The sequence below is a fragment of the Onychomys torridus genome, chromosome 5 (genome assembly GCF_903995425.1).
Source record: "Onychomys torridus chromosome 5, mOncTor1.1, whole genome shotgun sequence".
Lineage (NCBI taxonomy): Eukaryota > Metazoa > Chordata > Mammalia > Rodentia > Cricetidae > Onychomys > Onychomys torridus.
This window is the reverse complement of record NC_050447.1, coordinates 101,151,970-101,174,138: the sequence shown is the minus strand read 5'-3', so window position 1 is coordinate 101,174,138 and position 22,169 is coordinate 101,151,970. Positions and strand designations below refer to the sequence as shown.

At 35.5% G+C, this 22,169-nt stretch overlaps 1 protein-coding gene across 1 annotated transcript; it reads right to left on the bottom strand.

Annotated features, from left to right (window-relative positions):
* Window positions 1-483: 483 nt before the first annotated feature.
* LOC118583483 (prolactin-3D4-like) lies at window positions 484-6,614 on the bottom strand. The gene is made up of 5 exons (XM_036186838.1): window positions 6,587-6,614; window positions 5,288-5,445; window positions 3,778-3,885; window positions 1,751-1,930; window positions 484-681 (listed from the first exon to the last, which is right to left on the bottom strand). Exons 1-5 carry the CDS (start codon window positions 6,612-6,614, stop codon window positions 484-486), a joined length of 672 nt encoding a protein of 223 aa, XP_036042731.1.
* Window positions 6,615-22,169: the final 15,555 nt, after the last annotated feature.

The following is a 22,169-nucleotide window of genomic DNA, read 5'->3' as shown; positions in this document are numbered from 1 at the left end:
AATACTTAGTAGCAAAGCCATTAGATCTCAAGTGCTGGGATTAAAGGTGTGTGCCATCATGCCTGGTTCTGTTTAGAGTGTGGCCTGGAACTCACAGAGATCCAGACGGATCACTTGTTTCCTGAGTGATAGGATTAAAGGTATGTGTGCCATCACTGTCTGTCTCCTATGTCTAATCTAGTGGCTGTTCTGTTCTCTGATCCCCAGATAAGTTTTATTGGGGTACACAATACATCAACCACAATTTTCAAAGTTCAGATTTTTATATGTATATCACAAAAAGCCTGCATCTATATTATATTAAATGAAACAAAAGGTTCTTAGAATTTCACATTAAAACTGTTGTTTCTAAAGAATTAGATTTTATTGTATAAAAAGAAATCCATTATAGCTGTGCATGCACAGAGAAGAAATAAAAGCACTACAGTTGTGGTTCAACAAGGCTCATGTCAGCAGGACATTACAGGGTTGTGCAGTCAGCACTCATTCAAAAAAACACTCATTGTAAAAGATCTCTCGGCACCTCAGCATCTTAAGGTAAGTGTCGATCTTATGAGTATCTCTTTTCAGGCAGCGGACCAGGCCATAAAAGGCAAAACGGAGAGTGTCTTCATCAGATGACTGCAAGTCTGCCAGTCCAGAGCAGGCAGGGTAGGCACCTTTTTCAACTTCCTTGTGGCTCTAAACATCAAATGGAAAGGTATTAGTCTCTCTCTCTCTCTCTCTCTCTCTCTCTCTCTCTCTCTCTCTCTCTGAAATAGGCATGATTTCAATGTTACTGGTCAATTTTGGGTAAAGTTCCTCCAGTGAAGTCTACTTTGATTTTTGAGAAATCTGCTCTGACTTTTACCTGCAACTCATGGCAGATTTTCTAAAGTATGAGTCACTTGTCTAAGGATTACAAAGGGAAGACACCACATCACCCTTTGACACAAATTCTGGAACTGGATTCAGGGCCTCACACATGGAAGGAAGGCAGTTACAGACATGAGACATCTCCCAGTGCACTTTCCGTATAAACTTTTACTTAATTTTGGTAAAACACAGAAGACTATAAATGTATAATGAGAAATCATGGAAATTGGGGAACAGGCATTAGACACCAAAACATAATTTGGAGACAGGCATATGCACTTTCTGACATGCCACTGAATCCCCACAAAATAAACCCCACAAAATAAACCTCCCTTTTATCTACGTGGAGTGGCCTTAATAATTTCACCAGTAACTAATCTCAGATGAGACAGATCCATACACAAGCAGACAGATAGTGAACCAGGAGGCACTATTCGGATGTAAAGAAAGAATTAACTAAAAGACAATGAAAAGGCTAGTAGTATCAGTACTCTTCCTTTGGGGAATTGGACATGCTCTCAGTACTTTCCCTGATATTAGTCCTGGTAGAGTGTCCTGGTCCTTTCCTTCCTTTCAGATAAATCCATTCTTCATTTTTATATACTCTACTGAATCCTTGAACAGGAGCAGTATATTTCACTTAACATATTGTGTGCAGGCAATCCAGGCAATGAGTCTTATATGGTCTTCTGCACATTAGGCTGTGGTGTCCACCCCATCCAGGAAAGCTACTGTTGAAATGACTAGGAGGCACAAAACTATTTTCTACAGAGGTCACTGTTCTAATGGCTTATTAAGTGACCATGTATTTGAGAATCTCAAAATTCTTTTTGAATAACATAATTTACAAACTTTTTAAATAAGATGACCAAAGACACGTGTCAAAACAGCTTACCCTGCTGAGTATGATCTTCATTCCTTCCTGAAGCACGCGGGTTCTGTTCTTCACAGCACTGGCTCTTTTAAGCATTTTATCAGAAGCTCCTGGGAGAGTAGGCACTGCAGAAACCAAGTGTCTCAGCGGTTCTTCCCAGGCATGGGAAATATTGATCATTGCTTTTAGAAGGTCTTCAGTCTAGGAAAACATCATTGGACATCACCTTAAACTAAGTGACATACAGCTGTGTAGATAGATACTTGTGGTGTTTTTCACAAGGGAGGCAAACTACAGTGTATTTTTATTAGTAGTAATATATTTTAATGACTGCAAAGTATATAAATATCACCTAAAAATAAAGTCAATTACTGAATACTACTTTGCTAAATAAAACAAATTGGGTCTTAATAATTTTGACTGTTCAAAATGATTATATTTTATTTTTCCTTTACATTCAACTATTTGTCCTAGTTGTTTGAACTGTTCTTTTTAATTGCTTACCCTGCCTATGATAAAATTAGGTTTACAGGGTTCATTAGATGTCCAAAGCTATAATTCATATTGCATAACTGCCAACAATATCAGAGGTTAATGCTTCAAATCATTTCTATACTTTCTATACTACTGAATCAAATTTGTCTTCCATATACTTACTTGAGAATTTTATACTATGCTAGAATATTAAAACAGGTGACTTAAGACAAAATACTTATCAAAATCAAATCTTTCTTTTTCTTGTATCTGCATGATTCCTGCTGCCCTTGATTCTAGAGGTGTTGCATATTGACATGTACAGAATAAAAATTATTTTAAAGCATTGCTTTAGTTCCAGGCATTGGTAGAAATCAGAATGCAATTTTGATCTGGTAACTGTTAATAAAAGGCCAGAGTCATACAAAATAAATTATTTAGTTAGCTGTTTACTGTGATTTTGTATGGAATCTTACAGGCTATGATAATGAAGAGTAAAGAGTAATACAACTATAATCTAAACAAAGTGTTTATGAATGAAATGGAGACACCAATGGTGATAACCAACGTATTGCTAGCAGTATTAGACAAAAGGATTAAAAATGACTCCATGACATGAAAGATGTTCAGTGTAAATTCTAACTTGATATGCAAGGGAAATGACAGCTGCTTACTGTGTGGAGTCTCAGTTCATTGTCTTCTTAAAAGTACTACTATCAGAGACTGTATTCCAACATTAAATATTTCAGTGTCAACAGTGCGCTTTTCATATTGTGTAGAAAAGTAATCTGTATAAATGCTTTGTTTTGTTTATTTTTTCTTTAGTACAACCACACTTTATTCATGAGAATGTCTTGTATATGTGTTATTTGTCTTGGTAACGCCAGAATGACTGCAAAAATAGTCTGTGAAATGGCTATATATATTAATTTTATATAAATAAAACTGATGTTTATGACAGCTAGCCAGAGTGAAGAGACATATACATTAGATCTTCAGAGTTATGTAAATGTCTTCAAAACAGAAGTCACCCAAAGGAACGTGATATTGTCTAGAGAAGAGTCTTTTGTACAGTTAGAATGTAGGTAGGAAAAGGCTGACCAGTCAGCGAGGACTGTACAAATAAGGATGGAACAGAAATAGATGCAGGAGAGTTTAGAAAGATAAGAAGAATGGACACATGACTTAGTTTAGTAATGTGTTCCCAGAGGAGAATCCGATAGTGCTATATCATAAAACATAAAGGGATTTGTATTTACTCTATATGTATATTTATATATTAAAAATGAGTGTCCAGTTCAGATCAAAACTTTCCTGGGAAAAGCAGAAGGTGTTGGTAAAAAATAGTTTTCTATGAGACAACTACAATTCCGGGACAATATGATCTGGCAGGCATTTTAGTTAGTGCTAAGGTGCAGCTGGATGATGTGATTGTTCTCTGACATTCGTCACACCTTTTTTGATCTATTGGCTCAGAAATTACAATGCCTCATGTTGGCTTAGTAATCACACACAGCACAGTTACCTTTGTATAGCATAACTTGTTTCTTTAAAAGAACAGGGAGGAAACCTACTTTTGTTTCATGGATTTCCTCACGAGACTCTGGAGTATGGATGGAAGCAGTGTGGCAAAGGCTGAGCCTCCGATCCTTGATCCAACTGCTATTGAAATATTTCATGTCCTGGAAGAAATTAAATATTTAATTTACTGGGGATTCAGAACCTGAGTAGAAACAAACATTCTATGTTTGGTTAACTCTACATTTTTGATATTTAAGAACAAGAATTGAAACAGTACAATGATGAAAACATCATCTCCCTACCTTTCATCCCCTTCCATACACAATCTACTCGACCGTCCTCTCGATCTCTCCCCTCTTTGCTGCTCCCTTGTATTGTACTCGCTAATGTTATTGTTTGGAAAGAAAGCACTAAGATGCCCCAAACTTCTAATGACTTACATCTTTAATTTTTCAGTTTTTCTAGGCTGAGTGTCTCAGAATTGTTACTATATATCCATATTTAAAATAATTATTTTTCATTGGCACAAACTGCTGGTTTTTTTTTTTTTTAAGTTAGAACTGTTCATTTATAACTTGGATCTCAAATATCACCAAGTATCAATACAGTAAAAAGTTCATGATCAAAGTAGGATTCACAAATGTTGTTACAGTCAACAATTAACCATTCAATTCTAGTTACATTTTAAGAAAATATTCAGCAATGAGTGAAGTAAGAATTCACACAAATATTTAAAGTTTCTCTCCTAATGATATGACGGATGTACTTGTATAAGATATTTCTTAAGAGAATATGAATTACTTAATTCTAACTATCAAAGAATTTAAAATACTTAAAGCATTCTTAGAAATGTGCAGTTGGAATATAAGTAGAGAATAATAAGGGGTATGAGAAAACTAGTATGTGAAAATGACAATAGGAATGTATATTTCCTATAAATGTACAGATATATACTCCATATGCTTAATTTTCAATGGATATTTGCGTTGTTGTTTCTTCACTGACAGGTCCTAATATATGAGTTATCTCCCTGAGGGAAAGGGAATATAATTTGTGTCTAAAGTAGCCCTTCAATTTCACTAAGACACCCATTATTAAAAACGATATGCTGGGATTGTTTGCATTTATGAGCTTATCTGTAGCTATTGTGTTTTATTATGTTTTTCTTATTTACATGATCTCAATTTGCTTAGGTTTATTTTTTCCACTCACTGACTTCAGTTCCCCTGTACTAGTCATCTTCAGATCAGTAAGTCAGGAAAACTCAAGAAGACAGAACCCGAGGTATATGATCACAAAATCAAAATTCCAGGGAAGAAATTCAAAGTTGTTATTGTTACATTTAGTAAAGGAAAATTTGAAATATCATTGAATTCTTTACATTTTTTGAGACTTTATGAAACTTTATATTTTTCCCATTACACATTTTGCTGTATGATTCTTTCTATTATCTATAAAACTGAATTATTTGGAATTGCATACATGACTCATTCCAATTTTATGAGCGATTAGCTATGTGAAGATACTTTTAGAAAAGAATTCAGAAGCAAGAATATTACTTACAAATTCATGGTATAAATCTGCAGCCAGGTAATATGTGGTATGAGACTGATCAACCACTCGATAATACAGATCTTCAATGGACATAGGTCCAGTTGGTTTGGAGGCCACATGCTCCCAAAGGAGCAGATTTGACACCAGAAGCAACATACATATCCCTGCTGTCAGAGAAATGGCAATGAGGTGATCAATACAAATCAGGTTACAACAGTTAAACAAGCTGGGAATGTGTTTTGAAAGCCCTCTGCTATGTGATTTGGGTTGATATACCTTAATAGAGCATTCACTTTTACAACTGGTAAAATACAGAGATAGCTACATTTTTCCAGTACAGAGTTTGAAATGTGGGAGACTTTTCTCAGTCTAACATGTAAGTCTCAAACTTACATTTGCTCTGAAAGAGCTTCTCAAGTTTGCAAAGACATGGAGTTTTATTAACCATGAGCCAGAGTCTTCAAGTCATTATCTGCGCATATCTGAAATTCTAGAGAATTTATGTTATCTTTCATTTTATTAATACATTATTATTGTAACTAATTCATCTTTTGTATATATCACTTAAGCCTGTGGTGATTTCATAGTTTATTCAGATTGATTTATGTGAGCAGATATCCAATGTTAGCACACAAATTAATTATAAGTTCCTATTTCTGTGCTTGAAGCAGTTGGACCACTTATTTGTTCTTGTTTTCTCAATATACACTAATTTCTTATGATGTAAATTAAACACTTTGAAGTAAATTATTATTATTATTATTATTGTTGTTGTTGTTGTTTTTGAGACACGGTTTCTTTGTGTAGTTTTGGTGCCTATCTTGGACCTTGCTCTGTAGACCAGGATGGCCTACAACTCATAGACATCTGCCTCACTCTGCCATCTCAGTACTGGGATTAAAGGCATGCACCATGAAGTTGAGTTGTATTATTTTTAGTCTAGACTGTGACTTTTTAAATGGAAGAGATTATAAAACTGATGACTCTTAAGTATCAGTAACAGTGTCCCATTTTACACTCCTGTTAATAAAGAGAACAGAAAATAACTCTGAGAATTGCCTGTGTCTGCAACACAAGGAAGTTCTTATTTAAAAAATCTAAACTCAAACTTCATCAAGCAATTAGAATATAGAGAGGTCTTTAAGCTGTGTTTTGACTTTTCTTTAGGTTAAGCATGATCAAATATAAGTCTCCTCCAAAATACCGAGCAAACCACACTAAAGAAAATCTACTCTACAAACAGTCTTGATGTAATATACACTAAGGGTTACATAGACTCTAAGAGGTACCCAGTGACTGGCTACTTACCATTTGGTAAAGTGAGAGCAAGCGGCATCTTTGAGATGATCCACACAGTATGAGCTTCAACTCGGGAAAGCTGCTTCACCTGAGTGCTGCCTTCAGTCAACTTTCCACCTCCCATATATACTCAGATTGTACCCAAATCCAGACAGACCTGGAGGCCAGATTGAATCAGTGTCTAAAAATCAGCAACATTCTTCCCTCAGGGTTATTAACATCCTATTTACATTTACCACAGTTATATGTCAATATGTGTCACACTGCATTTCCTGCATATGATCTATAGAATGCAAGTCATTCTCCAAATCAGAAATACCACCTCTATTCATTGCTTACTCATTTTCAGGTAAGCAGGAGAAAAAACTTATTCCCCAATTCTTTCCCCTAGTTAAATATCGTATATGTCTGTCATGTCTTCTGCAATGTTCCCTTGTGTTTCTCGTGATAATAAATCATTTCCACAATCTACCCTATCTCCACATAAGTCAACCATTAACACTGTAAATTATTTATCTCAATAAACTCAGTAACAGTTCCAGTAATCAACAGGTCTAAACACAAATGTTTAGAAGGCATTTTGACGAGCACATCATACCCATTGATAAAAAGTCTACTTATAAATGCAGATCATGACATTTTATGCACCTATTTTGCTGTCTTAAAATATAACATATTGATTGCTTTATGTGTCTTGAGACTTAGAACATACCCAATAATGGTTGGTTGCAATGGCAACTGCTGTGCCATGGTTTTCCTACTTCCTACACTCTATCAATATTACAGATGGCTGTATCATATCACTGAATTATAGCAATTTTAGGCAATTATCCTGAAATTGTCTATATAGTGACCAGGGGCATCATGAAAGATATTCTAAGTTGTAATAGATTCTACATCACAGAAGCCCAAAATTTTCATTTTGCTTGAGCAAAATATTCAGTTTCATTAGCAATTGGATTAACTATTTATTGCTGCTGTGCAAATAACAACAGAGGCAGCAACGTGGATAAAGTTATGGTATCATGTACTTCATGGGAAAAATATCTAGAGAAGAAACCAACTTTGACACTGAAAGTTCAAATAACTATATATATATATATATATATATATATATATATATATATATATCTGGCATTTCTTTTCTGGGACTAATGAGTCCCTTGTATAATTTTATTTTCACTACTATGTTTATTGTTCTTCAAGATGTTTTACAAATCCAGTAAGATATTCAGAGCATAGTTCTATTTCATGGAGCAATTAGAAATGGTGGACAGTTTTGAGTTAATGCCAAATGTTATTGATATTGAGAATCTGTAAGAATACAAATAAAATTTTAACACAGTCTACTGCAGTATGAAAAAAACTATGTTTATCAATTATTAAGGGAGAAAGTTGATTAAGTGAGAATGTACAGGAGAAACTGTTCCAGCTATCCATAATCTACCATCATTTTGTCTCATCTTGGAATTTTGAATTTTACTGTCCCTCAAAATTAAAAAAAAAATTGAGGGGATGCTTAGATGCTTAGATACATTTCAGGGTCAAGTAGGACCACATCCTTCTAGGTTCTACTACTTTCACTGTACCCTCAAGCTCCATTAAGTACTAAGACTTGAACTACAGAAGTCTGGTGACTACAGCCTGTTTATTAATAAAATATTTTACTTAGAGGACCCAAGAATGATTTTAAAATTTCCATCTTAACATCTGTCATTACTTACATTACAATAACATAAATTTGCCTATAAATCACCCTGAAGTAAACCTCTCTATTATATAAACATAAATCACCAACATAAATAACTCATTCCCTTTCATGTTCTTAATACATGAGGGATGTCATCACAGTATACTTTGAGACCTTAGTACCTGCTTGACCTAAAGCTACTCTGTGACATTTAGATTCCAAAGACAGAATTTTTCCCCCACTCCATCTTGATTGTTTAAATACTTGGATCATCCATAATCTCTCTACAGTAACCACCATCCTCTGGTTTAGTTCTGATTTCTGATTATATTCTAACCAAAGTGACTGTGCCCTAGTCTTTCGCTACCAAACTATCTTTTTTTTTCCCACTGACACATTATAATGTATCCATCAGTTATATAGCAGTTTGGCTCAGTAGCAATCCCCAAAGAGACGAGAAGTTCCTATTCTCTGTCTGCCTAGAGTATGACTCTGCTGATCAATAGTATTTGAATTTCTTATATCCTACAAATGGTTTTCTGCATTAGAGCAGGGACAATATGGGGGTCACATAACCTTCAAGGTAGTCACAATTTCTCAGCATCACAGTCAGACTTAGACACGTTCTCAACTGTGTCCTAAATAGTTTAAGAATTTATAGTATCTCCCCAGGCATGGGTGGAAGGAGAAATTTACATTTTGTACTCTCTCCCAGTTTAGGCATAAGGCAAAGAACAAAATGAAGCTCATATTCATTTACTAATTCTTTTTTACTTAATTTCTTGTGAAATTATAGAAACTGGCATTATTAGTTTAAGGATCCCCTGCACATAGACAACTTAGCTCTAAACTCACCATCAGGAAAGTTAATAACAAACTAACCCAGTAGTTATTTTCAGGGAATTCTTTAATTCTTTAATGCTAGCAGTTTTTTTTTTTTTTCTGGTGTTCTGATGTAAGACTAAGGCTGTAACTGTTACATCATGCACTTTTGTTAAATAGGTACACACACACACACACACACACACACACACACACACACACACACCCCTTTGGTTATGTGGTGCTCTAAGGTGTTTATATATCTTTATGTGTGTTTGTGAGTATATGTGTGCACTTATACTAGCCTGAGAATAGCCATGGCATCATTCTCAGAAATACTGTTAACCTCACTTTAAAAAGTTGCCTTGTTAACCTCAACATCACTAATTAGGATAAACTGAATGGACAGACATCCAGGGATCTTTGAGTGTCTTTCTCCCCAATGCTAGAATTCAAGTACAAGTTGCCATACCAGGTGTTATTATTTTTGAGGATCAAATTCAGGTCCTTGTGTTTATAATGTAAACACTTCACAGACAGTGCCTTCCATGCTAGATTGCTGATTTTACATGTAAAGAATGCTGTGGTTCTAGAATATCATGATTTGAAGAGTTATAGAAAATTTAGTCTTGAACTTGAAATGTACTATTTTCTTTTGAAAAATTGTAAACAATGTATATTTAAAATTTGGTTGAATATTTTGCTTAATTGGTTTTTCTGTGTGACTGTAAATTTCTGGTCTTCATACAACAGAAAGAGATCTCAGGATTATACTTCGTCTTTTATGGTGTTCTTATGTCTAATTGTTTAAATCTTCATTTCCTCATTTGTTTTGTCAAAGTTATGTAGAATCATCTTACAGAGTATATTTTATGTGGAGTTATACAAAACATCTTTTGTTTATCCATTTCCACTAAAATTAAATCCTTCCATCTTAGTGAGCTGCTTATTAAGAAAAAGAATCACAGAAGGGATATGAACTTAAGAGGGTGTGAAAAATTCCCTTCTAGGGACCTCATTTAGCTGAGGTAGGAAACAGTTCCACAGCTTCAGGAAGACCCTGAAATTTATCATATTCAGTAGGATTCTCTACGACAGAATGTATGCAGTAGGAAGACTACAGGGTGATGCTTCCAGACAAGCTGAGCTGACCAAAACATCTCAGGCATGCTGTGCTCCATGGAGAAGACAGAGAAGCAGCTGGATGAACTAGGAGAGTCTCAGACCCATCAGACTGACTGAAAATCAGCTACACAGCCTTTGACCTGCTGGCATAGTATGTGTTGTGCTGTAGTTTTCTACTTCCCCTGAGGTTTCATCCATTCAGGACTGAGTTTGGGTAGATCTGACTCTCCTTCTGTAATGTTTTCTCCTGTCTGTAACCTTTCACCAGTACTAGTGCATTTAAGCACAATAAGATCACTGGTTTGCCAAATGTGGAATTTGATGATACCCTTTCTTTGTTCTACCATCATCCCTCTCTCTGGTGTAGGTGGATGTGCTTTCATATCTACCTGAGAGGATTCATATCATGCAATAGTACCTCATGTATCTGTGACCTAAAGATTGCTACTGCCAATGTCTAAGTGAGGATATAAAATTTGAAATATTAAATTTCTAGAAAGTGTGTGTTCTGTGTACATGTGTCTCTGTGTGTGTGTCTATGTCTCTGTTTCTGTGTCTCTCTGTTGCTCCTTTTCTCTCTCTCTGTCTCTCTCTATGTTATATTCAGATGTGAATGTAAGGTACCTCCCTCTATTGATACTTTATGGTTATGAAAAGGTCTTACAAAAAAAAATCTTGTTTCTTGTCTTTTCCAGTAGTCTGCTGACATCACACACGTAAGTCACAGGATGTGAATAAATCAAACTAGTACTAGCTTAGAATATTGATTCTTACTGGATAAAATTCATACTGTATAGAGTTATGATTCATTATGAGAGGAGAAAGTGTTACCAACAGGATTACCCAGGTATCATCAAGCCTGTGATCTCCTATATTGACTAGCATGCCATCAGAGCAAGAGCAGAATGAATAGTGGGGCATGAGGCATACTACATAGGATAAAAGTCATTTATGCTTTTATTAAGCATGGCAAAATCTCCTGTCTGCTTATGAATAGGTCTTAAAGGAGAATGTCATTCTATTGTTCTGATAAAAAAAAAAGATTATAATTAACTATCCCATAAATGTTTCATTTTATACTCAATGATTTGGGAAGCTCTCAGTTCTCATCAGCAACATTATTATGTGCTATATAGTTATTTATTCAGAAATTACTTACTGTTAAACATGCACAGTGCAAGTTGTTGAAGAATATTCAGCTTACAGTGGGGTGAGTATGGAGCAAGACAGTATTTTTGAGAAATATTAGGGCCATTACACACAAATATTCAGAGAAACTCTTTCTATATTTTTAAGAGCTGCATATGATCAAATGAGGGTAATACTCCATCATCACTTAAAAGGGAGCTAATGAAGTCCTACAACTTTCTGAGCTGTTACTTGTAGGGATCCCTTCTGGAAAGAGGAGAGTAAATTTTCTACGTGGTCGAAGGCTCTGAGAGACTACCCATGCACAGGTAGATGATTTAACCCATGACACCTACACACTGTACTAAGGAGATTTCATGGGAACAAATCAGAAGACATTAATGTCATAGGGAAAAGTGAGGGAGCAGAGGTGGTAGGAATTTTGGAGTAAGATTGTGGGATGTCAATTTGCTGAGAGCACATTAAATATTTGAAAGAATTATTAAACATTAAAAAACTATGCATTTTCATGACTTTTGTTTTATCTTTTTTAAGAAATTATAAAACTTCTGCATCAGGTTCTCCACACCTGAGTTTGAAACAACTAAAAATTACTTGATTTTTCTTTATTAGAAATGGAAGGAATTACTTACATTCATTTTCTTAATGTAGATAAAACTATATTTGGAACCTTGGGCTTACGCAGGGACATTTGCTCAGCCTGGAAGGAGGGGATTGGAGCTGCGTTTACTGAATCCACCAGGTTTAAATGGAGGGGTGAGAATAATCTTTACAGAAAGAGTTTCTCTATTAAATTCTCAAATATTTTATTTTGTGTAAACAAGAATATATTGATTCTACTTGATAGCTGATTTTATAAATTGTCAAATATATAGTTTTCTCCATTCTTTCCTCCCACACCTTGATTATAGCCTCTGTCCCTCCACTCTTCCCAATGCCCCCCTAAAACCACCCCTACCGCTGGATCCACTGTGCCTCCTCTCCCTCGAGAAAAGAACAGACCTTCAGGAATTTCAAGTGAACACAGCATAAGGAGATGCAGTAAAAGTAGACAAAACACTCCTATCATGGCTTGACTAGAAAACCCTGTAGGAAGAAAAGGGTCCCAAGAGCAGGGAGTCAGGGACACTCCTACTCCCACTGTAAGGTGTCCAACTAAAACCACAAGCTAAATAGTCCCATGTAAGCTCCTTGACTGTCAATTAAGTCTTGGTTTTTTTTGCATTTAATTGTATATGTATATACATATGACTGTTTTCAGACATGCATGTAGTTGCACACTTATGGCTTTCCTGTAGATGTCAAAGGATTGCATGCCAGAGTTGGTTCTCTCCTCCAATAGTGAGAGTCTCAAGGATTGTAGTCAATTTTTCAGGCTTAGAAACAAATGCCTTTATGTTTTAAGGTATGTGACTATCACCACAAAATTACTGTCAAACAGCTGAGTTAACTGAACTTTCAATGCCTTCAATCACCAGCAGGCAAACTCTGTTTCTGATTTTATACGGGTAACTTCCCACTTTCTTATGGATCTATTTCTAAACTCCCACTTTTTCATTGTGTTTTTGTGTCCTTTCTATCTAAATCTGTTTTGGCTGTAAATGATTTTCATGAAGAAAGCACATCTCTGCTTATTACTGGGCATTTTGGAAAGCTGGGTGGAAGGAAACACTTCTATTGTAAAGTCACATTTAGAAAGACTTAGAAAGACTTCAGGTTTCAGCAGTGACTAAAATGGAATATTCTTTTATATATTAGATGTAGATATCTAAAATTATTCAACTTTAAAATATTTTAAGTTTTCTTTGAGAAATGCACACAAATTATTTCATTATAATTCCTCCTTATTAAGGTCTTCATGAGTCTCTTCCATGTTTTACCTGGCAAATTCATGTTCTGTCTCCTTCTTAAAAAAAATAGTAAAGAAAGTAAGATACTACAACAAAGTATTTAATTCATCTGGAGTAACTAGTCCAAAGAGTCAGACTTGTCCAAGAATTTGGTATATATACTCAGTGTCACAACATTAAGAAAAAAAAGAAAAAGAAAATACCTTGATTTTTTTTTCTCCTAGAACAGTGGTTCTCAACCTGTGGGTAATGGCCCCTTTGGGTATAGAATGACTCTTTCACAGGAGTTGCATATCAAATACCCTGCATATGAGATGCTTATAATTTCTAATAGTAGCAAAATCATACTCATAAAGTATCAACAAAATAATTTTATTGGTTAGGTTCTCCCCAACATGAGGAACTGTATTAAATGATTGCTGAATTAGGAAGATTGAGAAACACTACCCTTTCAGTTATGTGTTGCAGGCCTTTTTTTGGTGCTGGGGGAGATGTTGTGACAATGTTCCTCCTCTGGGCTGGCATTTTGTCTGGCTTGATCTTATACAGGGGTTATAAAATCTGTCACTGTCTCTGTGAGTTCATATGTTCCTCCGCCCTACTTTTATGGGAATTGCTATTTCCTTTAAATCATACACCACATCTGATTTACAGTCTTTCAGGTCTATCTTTTTTTTGGAACACTGAGACTTAAGAGTAGGGGTGCACTGAAGATATCCCATTTACGGATGCACAGTCCGAAGTCTCTCACACTAAAGATATCCCATTTACGGATGCACAGTCCGAAGTCTCTCACACACTTCCTAATATATAGCTAGTAGCTATGTCCATCATCTACTGCTGCAAAAAAATCTTAGATATGAGATGATTAATGCTTTTGTCTGTAACCATAGCAATGTGAGCAGATGTCATTTTATTGGTATGTTCACACAAGAGAATAATTGTGGTGTATCTTTCCCCAGAGCATATGATGCATTTTTTTGTTTTTGTTTTTATTTTTGTTTGTTGAGACAGGGTTTCTCTGTGTAGTTTAGCACCTTCCTGGAACTTGCTTTGTAGACCTGGCTGGCCTCAAACTCACAGAGATCTCCCTGCCTCTGCCTCCCAAGTGCTGGGATTAAAGGCATATGCCACCACTACCTGGCTAGTCTCATGTTCTTGACCTCATTAACCATGACAATATGGATTCCATTGCACAGAGCAGTCCTTGTCCAAACAAAAGTCATTTTTCACTTCTACAACAGTTTTTCAAATGTAATACTGTGCATGTCTTCCAGACAGATCATTGATGTTTTAGTAGTGTTCAATAGCTGGCTGAGATTGATGATTACTTGTCTACTGTGGAAACACATAGAAACTCCAGTAGAAAACAATAGCCGGTAGTATTGAACCTATCTGCTAGATTTTTTCACATTCTTTTTAAAAAAGAAATAATGATCTATTGAACGGTAGGGTCTTACCATGAATTTGTGGGGGTTACCCAATAGTATTTGGCCTATCTGTTTGTTGTATTTTGAGCTTTCTATGGCAACTCTGTGGCCACTTACTCTAAAAGGAGTAATCTGTCCCTCTAGCAGCATTTTATATAGTAAAATACTGTATCTAGTTATGATCATACAAACATTATATAGTAACTAAATTTTTATTTATGTTTATATTTCAGGAAAATTCTTCAGTAGTCATTTCCATATGGCTTTTCTTTTTTTTTCATTTTTAAGAAATTTTCTATTAATTTTTTATACCAACCACGGATAACCTCTCTCTTCCTTCCTTCTGTTCTGTAGACTTTTACCCAACCTATTCCCCATCCCCACCTCCTCCAAGGTAAGGCCTTCTATGGGGAGTAAGTAGAGCTTGATCACTTCAGTTGAGGCAGGTTCAAGCCACTAAACCTGAACCAAGACTGTATAACGTGTCCCACCATAGGAACTGGGCTCCTAAAAGTCCACACATGTACCAGGAATGGATCCTGATCCCACTGCCAGAGAGCCCTTTAAGCAGGTCAAACTACACAACTATCTTGCCTATGCAGAGGGTCTAGTCTAGTCTCATGGAGGCTGCACAACTATTGGTCCATGGTTCATGAGTTCATACTAGTTTGGTTTGTTTGTCTCTGTAAGTTTCTCCATCATGATCTTAATGCCTCTTGTTCATAGAATCTTTCTTCTCTCTCTTCAAATGGACTCCTGGAGCTCAGCCTGGTGTTTGGCTGTGTATCTCTGCATTTGCTTCCATCATTTACTGGATGAAGGCTCTATGATGAGAGTTAGGTTATTCACCAATCTGATTACCAGAGCAGGTCAGTTCAGGCACCCTATCCATTATTGCAAGTAGTCTAAGGTTGAGTCATCCTTGTGGATTCCATATGGTTTTTCAAGAGTTCTATACTACTGGTTATCCCTCCCCTTCTCTGCTCTGCCCTCCCATCATCTGTCATGATTGATTGCTCCTTTAGGTGAATTTTTCTTTTATCCTTTTATAATAGAAAAATCAATATTATTTCCTATTAAAATTACTGGAAAGACTAGAGAGGCTAGGGATGTCTCACAACATATTTAAAGAAATGTATAACAAGTAACAAGCAACATTATTCTAAACAGGGAAAAATTCAAAGCATTTCCTCAAAAGAAGGAACAAGATAAGGATGACTTCATTGTCCATGCCTGTTCTATGTGGTGCTTGAAATCCTGGCTAGAGCAATAAGTCAATAGAAGGAAATAAAGAGTATAGAAATAATAAAATAAATAAATCATGGTATTAGTATTTAATAATGATGTGTTTTCATATAAAAACACCCTAAATACCACCAGGAAACCTAGCAGGATACAAAATTGTCATACAAAAATCAGTAGCCTTCATAAATACAAATGACAAACACACTCTAAACCAGGGAATTGAAACCTGCCATAATAGTCACAGAATCCATGAGTAAACATGTGGTCAAAGTCTAATTAAGCTACTCAAAGATTTTTATAATGAAAACTTTAAGATATTGAAGGACAGAATTGAAGAAGACATCAGAAAAAGAAATGAATCTTTTGTGTTCATTGTTCGATAGGATTAATATTGTGAAAATGTAAAAACAATTTACATATCCAGTAAAAACACATTAAAATACCAAAAGAATTATTCATGGAAAGTGCAAAATAATCTTGAATTTTATATAGAATTGATATCATCAACAAAAAAAAAAAAAACTGGAAAGCTAAAAGTATCCTGAACAATGAGCTTCTGAAGACTTTATGATTCTTGATATTTATGCTCTACTATAGAATTATAAAAATAAAAATACCAGGGTATTAGCATCAAAAAATGTTAATCAGTAGAAAAAAATGGAAGACACAGTTATAAGTAAACATACCAAGAGACACCAGAGTTTGGACAAAGATGCCAAAAATACATACTGTAGAAAGGTCTGTAATTCACCTAATGGTGCTGGTTAAGCAGGATCACTGCACATGCAAAATGAATACAGAAGCACAGCTCTCAACCTACATTAAAATAAACCCAATCCAAGACCTGATGCTATGAATCAGAAAGAAGTAAAAGTAGGGAATAATCTTGAATTTGCAGGCATAGAGCAAGACTTTCTGTAGTGGACTCTGATATATCTCTGTATATTTCTTCATCATGATCTTAATGCCCCTTGTTCATAGAATCCTTCTCTCTCTTCAAATGGACTCCTGGAGCTTAGCCTGGTGTTAAATCAGATGTTAAAACCTACAATTAATAAATGAAACCACTCAAAATAAAAATGTCTGTAGAGCAAAGATGCATATCTGAGTGGCATAGTGTAGCATGAATCTTAAAAGTTCTTTTTAATGCAATCAAACCTGGACCAGTTGATGGTTGATTTGGGCAATGACCATGAAGAGTGATACCCTAGAGTGGAGAAAGCAAGATGAACAAGTGGAAGTGAGCAAGTCCATAAGCAGCACACCTCCTTGGCCTCTGCTTCAGGTCCTACCACCAGGTGCCTGGCTTTAGATAACCAGGTGACTTTCTTCAGCGATGGACTGTCAAAAGGAAGTATAGTGATGCTATAAATATTCCTTCTCCATGTTGCATTTTGGTCATGGTGTTTATCAAAACAACAGAAACCCTAAGACAAAAACTCACTAAATCAGACCAGGTAAGATGCCAGGAGACATGAAGGAACCCTAGAAAGTAAGGGAAATTAAATTATTTAGCTATTGATTAATTGTCCTCTTGAGAGTAAAACACACACACAAAAGTCACAGAATGGCTCTTAACCATCCTTGTCAGTCAGTTTTCTATTGTTGTGTCACAAAACCTGAAATATCATCATAAAAAGAGAAAACGGGTTGTTTTTTTTTTGGTGGGGGGAGTTTAAATCTGAAGAGGTATATATGTTCCATCCAATACAATTTAATTTTGTCATTGAAATATTACCTCACATTGTGATATTTCAGATGTAATATAATATAATTTCAAAATTTATATTTTAAGGATATGAGTCCTTGGTTCAATTTCCCCAGTCTCTCCTAAAAGAACTCAATATCACTTGCTATCTTATTCAAGAAGGCAAATTCATTCATCTCTACTGCTATACCATTGTTTGCTTTGTGTTTGCTTCAACCTTCCACTCTGAAGCCACAAAAAATCGGGATGTGTGAATAAATCTTCACATATACTTAGTTAGAAATATATATTCATGACAGAAATAATACTTCACCCAATAAAATACATTGTAATATATAAAAAAGGCAGATAGTAAATTTGTGACATTTTCTAGCCAGTACACCCATGTTGAGATGTTTGACTGGGAATTTCTGAACATTCTTAGCAAACTAACTTTTCAGTTCAAATTAGACAGTTCACTCATTGATTTTTACTGATAAAGAAGGTTTGTTATGGGATTCATAGTGTGATTTGTTAAAGGCATATCCTAAAGTTTAATTAACAAATTTCACACTAAAGATCATTTTTGTTTTTATGTTGTTTTAGTAAATATTCTATTTGTGTGCATTTTAAAATTCACAATGTACCCTTTTCCAATCTTTTTATTTACTGACCCCAAAATTGGTTATTTTACCTAACAGTTTCAATGGCATCTTCCTGTGATCATGTTATACTGGGTCTGTGTACCACAGTTGTCTATGGCAGAAGAGTAGAAGAGAGGAGGCCTGTTTTCATCATGCTGATTGGAAAAGAGGAAGGAGGAGACAAAGAATCATGGAGGCAGAAATAGAGTAAAAGAACAAGATGAAGGACATACAGAGAAAAGAAGATTAGAAAGACACAGACAGACTTGAGAATCACCATACATCCCTCAAATTATACATTCAAGCCCATAACTTCTTTCACTTAGGTACTTCATACTTAAGTTTCCACCACATTGCAGGAATATTGCCTTCTCTGGATGAATTCTCCATCACCTGAGGGTTTGGTGACATAGAAATTAAAAATTTGGAAAAGAAGAAGGTTCAATTAATTAAAAATGATGACAGCAGAAACTGGGTCCTGCTGGAGAGACTGTGGATTTCTTTCCATTTCTAAATTTTCTGTTTCATTTATAGTTTGTCTTTATTTTATGAAGTAGATGAGTGACTTACTACTCATAGTCAGCAATATGAAATTTGTATCTGCTATACCCTAGGAGAGCCCTTTAGATACTTTTAATTATTTAATAATTTCACAAAATAGAAACACAAGAAATATTGCTCAATTTGCTTTACAAGTTCCCAGTTACCCTGACACATAAACTACCACATAAAATCCAACAAAGAGAGAATTACAGACCAATTTCCTTATACAATGTCTGGCTGTGGATGTCTGCACTCACTGCCATATGCTGTTAGAGGAAGCCTCTCTGATCAAATTCTCTTATGAACATAGATGCAAAAGTTCTCAATAAAACTTGAAAACTGAATCCAAGAACAGATAAAAATATCTGTACAATAAATCACAGTTCATCCTAGAGATTCAGGGATGGTGCTATATATGTAAATCATGAAGTCTAATCCATCATGTAAACAGAAAGTCCAAAAACATATACATGGTCTTATCATTAGGTGCAGAAAAAGCCATTGACCAATCCAACACCACTTCGTGATAAAATCATGGAGATATTAGAAATATAAGGACAAACATCAACATACGTAAGGCAGTTTACAGCAAGCCCACAGCTAATAGAACCTCAGAACAATCCTATTAAATCAGAAATAAGAACAGTGTATCCACTCTCTCAATAGCAATTAAATATATAACTTGGAGTGTTAGGTAGAACAATAAGTCAAATGAAGGTGAACAAGGAGATATGAATAGGAAAGAAAAAGTCAAAGAATCTTTACTTGTAAAATATGATAGTACATGTAAGTGACCCTAAAAATCTCAGCAGGAAACTTTTACAATTCATATATGTTCATCAGAATAGAAGGATATAAAATTAGCACACAAAAAGTGGTAGGCTTCCTCAAAGTGCTAGAGAGGTCCCCAGAAATCCACAAAGATACCTACACTGTAGACTACTGGCAATGGTTGAGAGAAAGCCCAAACTGACCTAGTCTGGTGATCAGATGGCCAAACATCCAAACTGTTGTGCTGGAACTTTCATCCAATGACTGATAGAAGTGGATGCAGAGATCCTCAACCAGGCCCCAGGTGGACCTCAAGGGGTCCAATTGGCAAGAAAGAGGATGGATTGTATGAGCGAGAATTGTTGAGGCCAAGATTGGAAAAAGCACAGGGACAAATAGCCAAACTAGAGGAAACACATGAACTATGAACCGATGGCTGAGGAGGCCCCAACTGAATCAGGCCCTCTGGATAAGTGAGACAGTTGATTAGCTTGAACTGTTTGGGAGGCACCCAAGCAATGGGACCAGGACCAGTCCTTAGTGCATGAGCTGGCTGTTTGGAAGCTTGGGCTTATGCAGGGTCACTTTGCTCATCCTGGGAGGAGGGGACTGGAACTGCCTGGACTGAATCTACCAGGTTGAACTGAATCCCCAGGGGAGTCTTTGCCCTGGAGGAGATGGAAATGGGGGGTGGGCTGGGGGGAAGGTGGGAATGGGGGCTGGAGGGGGGAGGATAGGGAAATCCCTGGCTGATATGTGAAATTTAATTAAATTAAAAAATAAATTAAAATTAATTTTTAAAAATTGGTAGGCTTCCTAAATACAAATGTCAAACAGACTGAGAAAGAAATCAGGAAAACATCTTTTACAATACTATCTTGTTTTAACTCAATCCAAGCAAGTAAAAGACCAGTATACATATATTGAACTGTTACTTTCAATTTAAGACATTAAAGAAGGATATTGAAGAAAGTATCAGGAGATGGAAAGTTCTGACAACATATACAGTAAAAATGGCCATCTTACCAAAGGAAATCTATAGATTCAATGCAATCCCCACCAAAATTAAGCAAAATTCTTCACAAACTTGAAATACACACACACACACACACACACACAGAGAGAGAGAGAGAGAGAGAGAGAGAGAGAGAGAGAGAGAGAGAGAGAGAGAGAGAGAGAACACAGGATAACTGAAACAATCCTAAATAATAAAAGAACTTTTGGGGATATTACAATCCCCAATTTCAAGTTTTACTGTATTACTATAGCGATAATACTAGCATTATAACAGATACATTGATTAAATCAACTGAAGTGAAGACCTAGATATAAATTAGCACACCTATGGACAACTGATGTTTCATAAATAAAAAGAAGTATATGCTGGGAAAAAATCCAGCATCATTAACAAATGGTGCTGGTCAAATTGGATAACTGAGTGTAGAGAGAGACACATAAATCCATAATTATTATCCTGTAAAAAATTCAGTGCTTAATGTATCAATGGGCTCAACATTAGGTGATATACGCTGAACAGATAAAGAGAAATGAGGAGTAATATTGAATGCATTAGCACAGTGTAAACCTTTCTGAACTGAACTCCATTAGCACATTAAGAACATACATTCATTCAGACAAATGAATAGGCACCAGAATGAGAAAATACTACAATACTACTGGTAGCTACTCATCTGAAAAAGTGTTAATACGTCAAATATATAAATATTTAAAAAAAAAAAAGGACATCCAAGAAACAAATAATCCAATTAAAGTGGTATACAGCTCTAAACAGTGTTCTCAATAAAGGAAACACAAAGAACTGAGAAACACTCAAAGAAAAGTTTAACATGTTTATTAATTTGAAAAATACAGGTAAAAAATTCTTTGTAATTCCATCTAACATGAGACAGAGGATCCAGGCTCAATACACATGACAGCTCATTCAAAATTTAGTGTAAGAGGAACACTCATACATTTCTGAGGGGAATGCAACTTGTACTGCTACTATTGACATCTGTGTGGCAGTTCCTCAGGTGTTTATGTATTGTTCTACCCTAAAATTCACTTTACCTTTTGTGCAAATACCCTAAGAAGTCTGCATCCTACTACAGACGTCCTTGGTCAACGGGTTCATAGATGCTCTATTTATAACAATCAGAAGGTGGGAGCAGATGAGATATGTTAATACATGAAAGAATAAAAATATGTGGTACTTGTTCATCATCGAATATTAATTGGGTTTTAAAAAATAAATGCCATCCAGAGTAAAAAAAAAATCATACCCGAAAAGAAAAGTATGGTATGTATTTGTATACAAGTGGATGTTAGTTGTTAAGTTTTTGATTTGCAAACAAGAGATGTTTGTTATAGAGTAAGGGAGTATGAGGAGGTTTGGATCACTGTAGGAAGGGGTATAGTATTTTTAGATATGGATGGATGGGAAGAAGGTTATTGGAACTGGAGTATCAAAAGGGGAATGGAGGGAAGAGGGGACAGGGACAGAATACAGTAAGAGACACATAAAATTTAGGGTCATTTGAGGGATTGTATGGAAATACAATGTAGCTGAAACTTCCTTAAATATGTTTATATATGAAATTCATATAAATGAAATCATCAAATTACAAGAGAGGCTC

Bases quoted from the DNA above. Each gene is read 5' to 3' on its own strand.
- LOC118583483 (XM_036186838.1), bottom strand. From the start codon at position 6,614: ATGCCGCTTGCTCTCACTTTACCAAATG. The intron at 5,446-6,586 runs GTAAGTAGCCAG...TTTCTCTGACAG, and splicing joins TGCTCTCACTTTACCAAATG to CAGGGATATGTATGTTGCTT. The intron at 682-1,750 runs GTAAGCTGTTTT...TTTGATGTTTAG, and splicing joins TGAAGATCATACTCAGCAGG to AGCCACAAGGAAGTTGAAAA.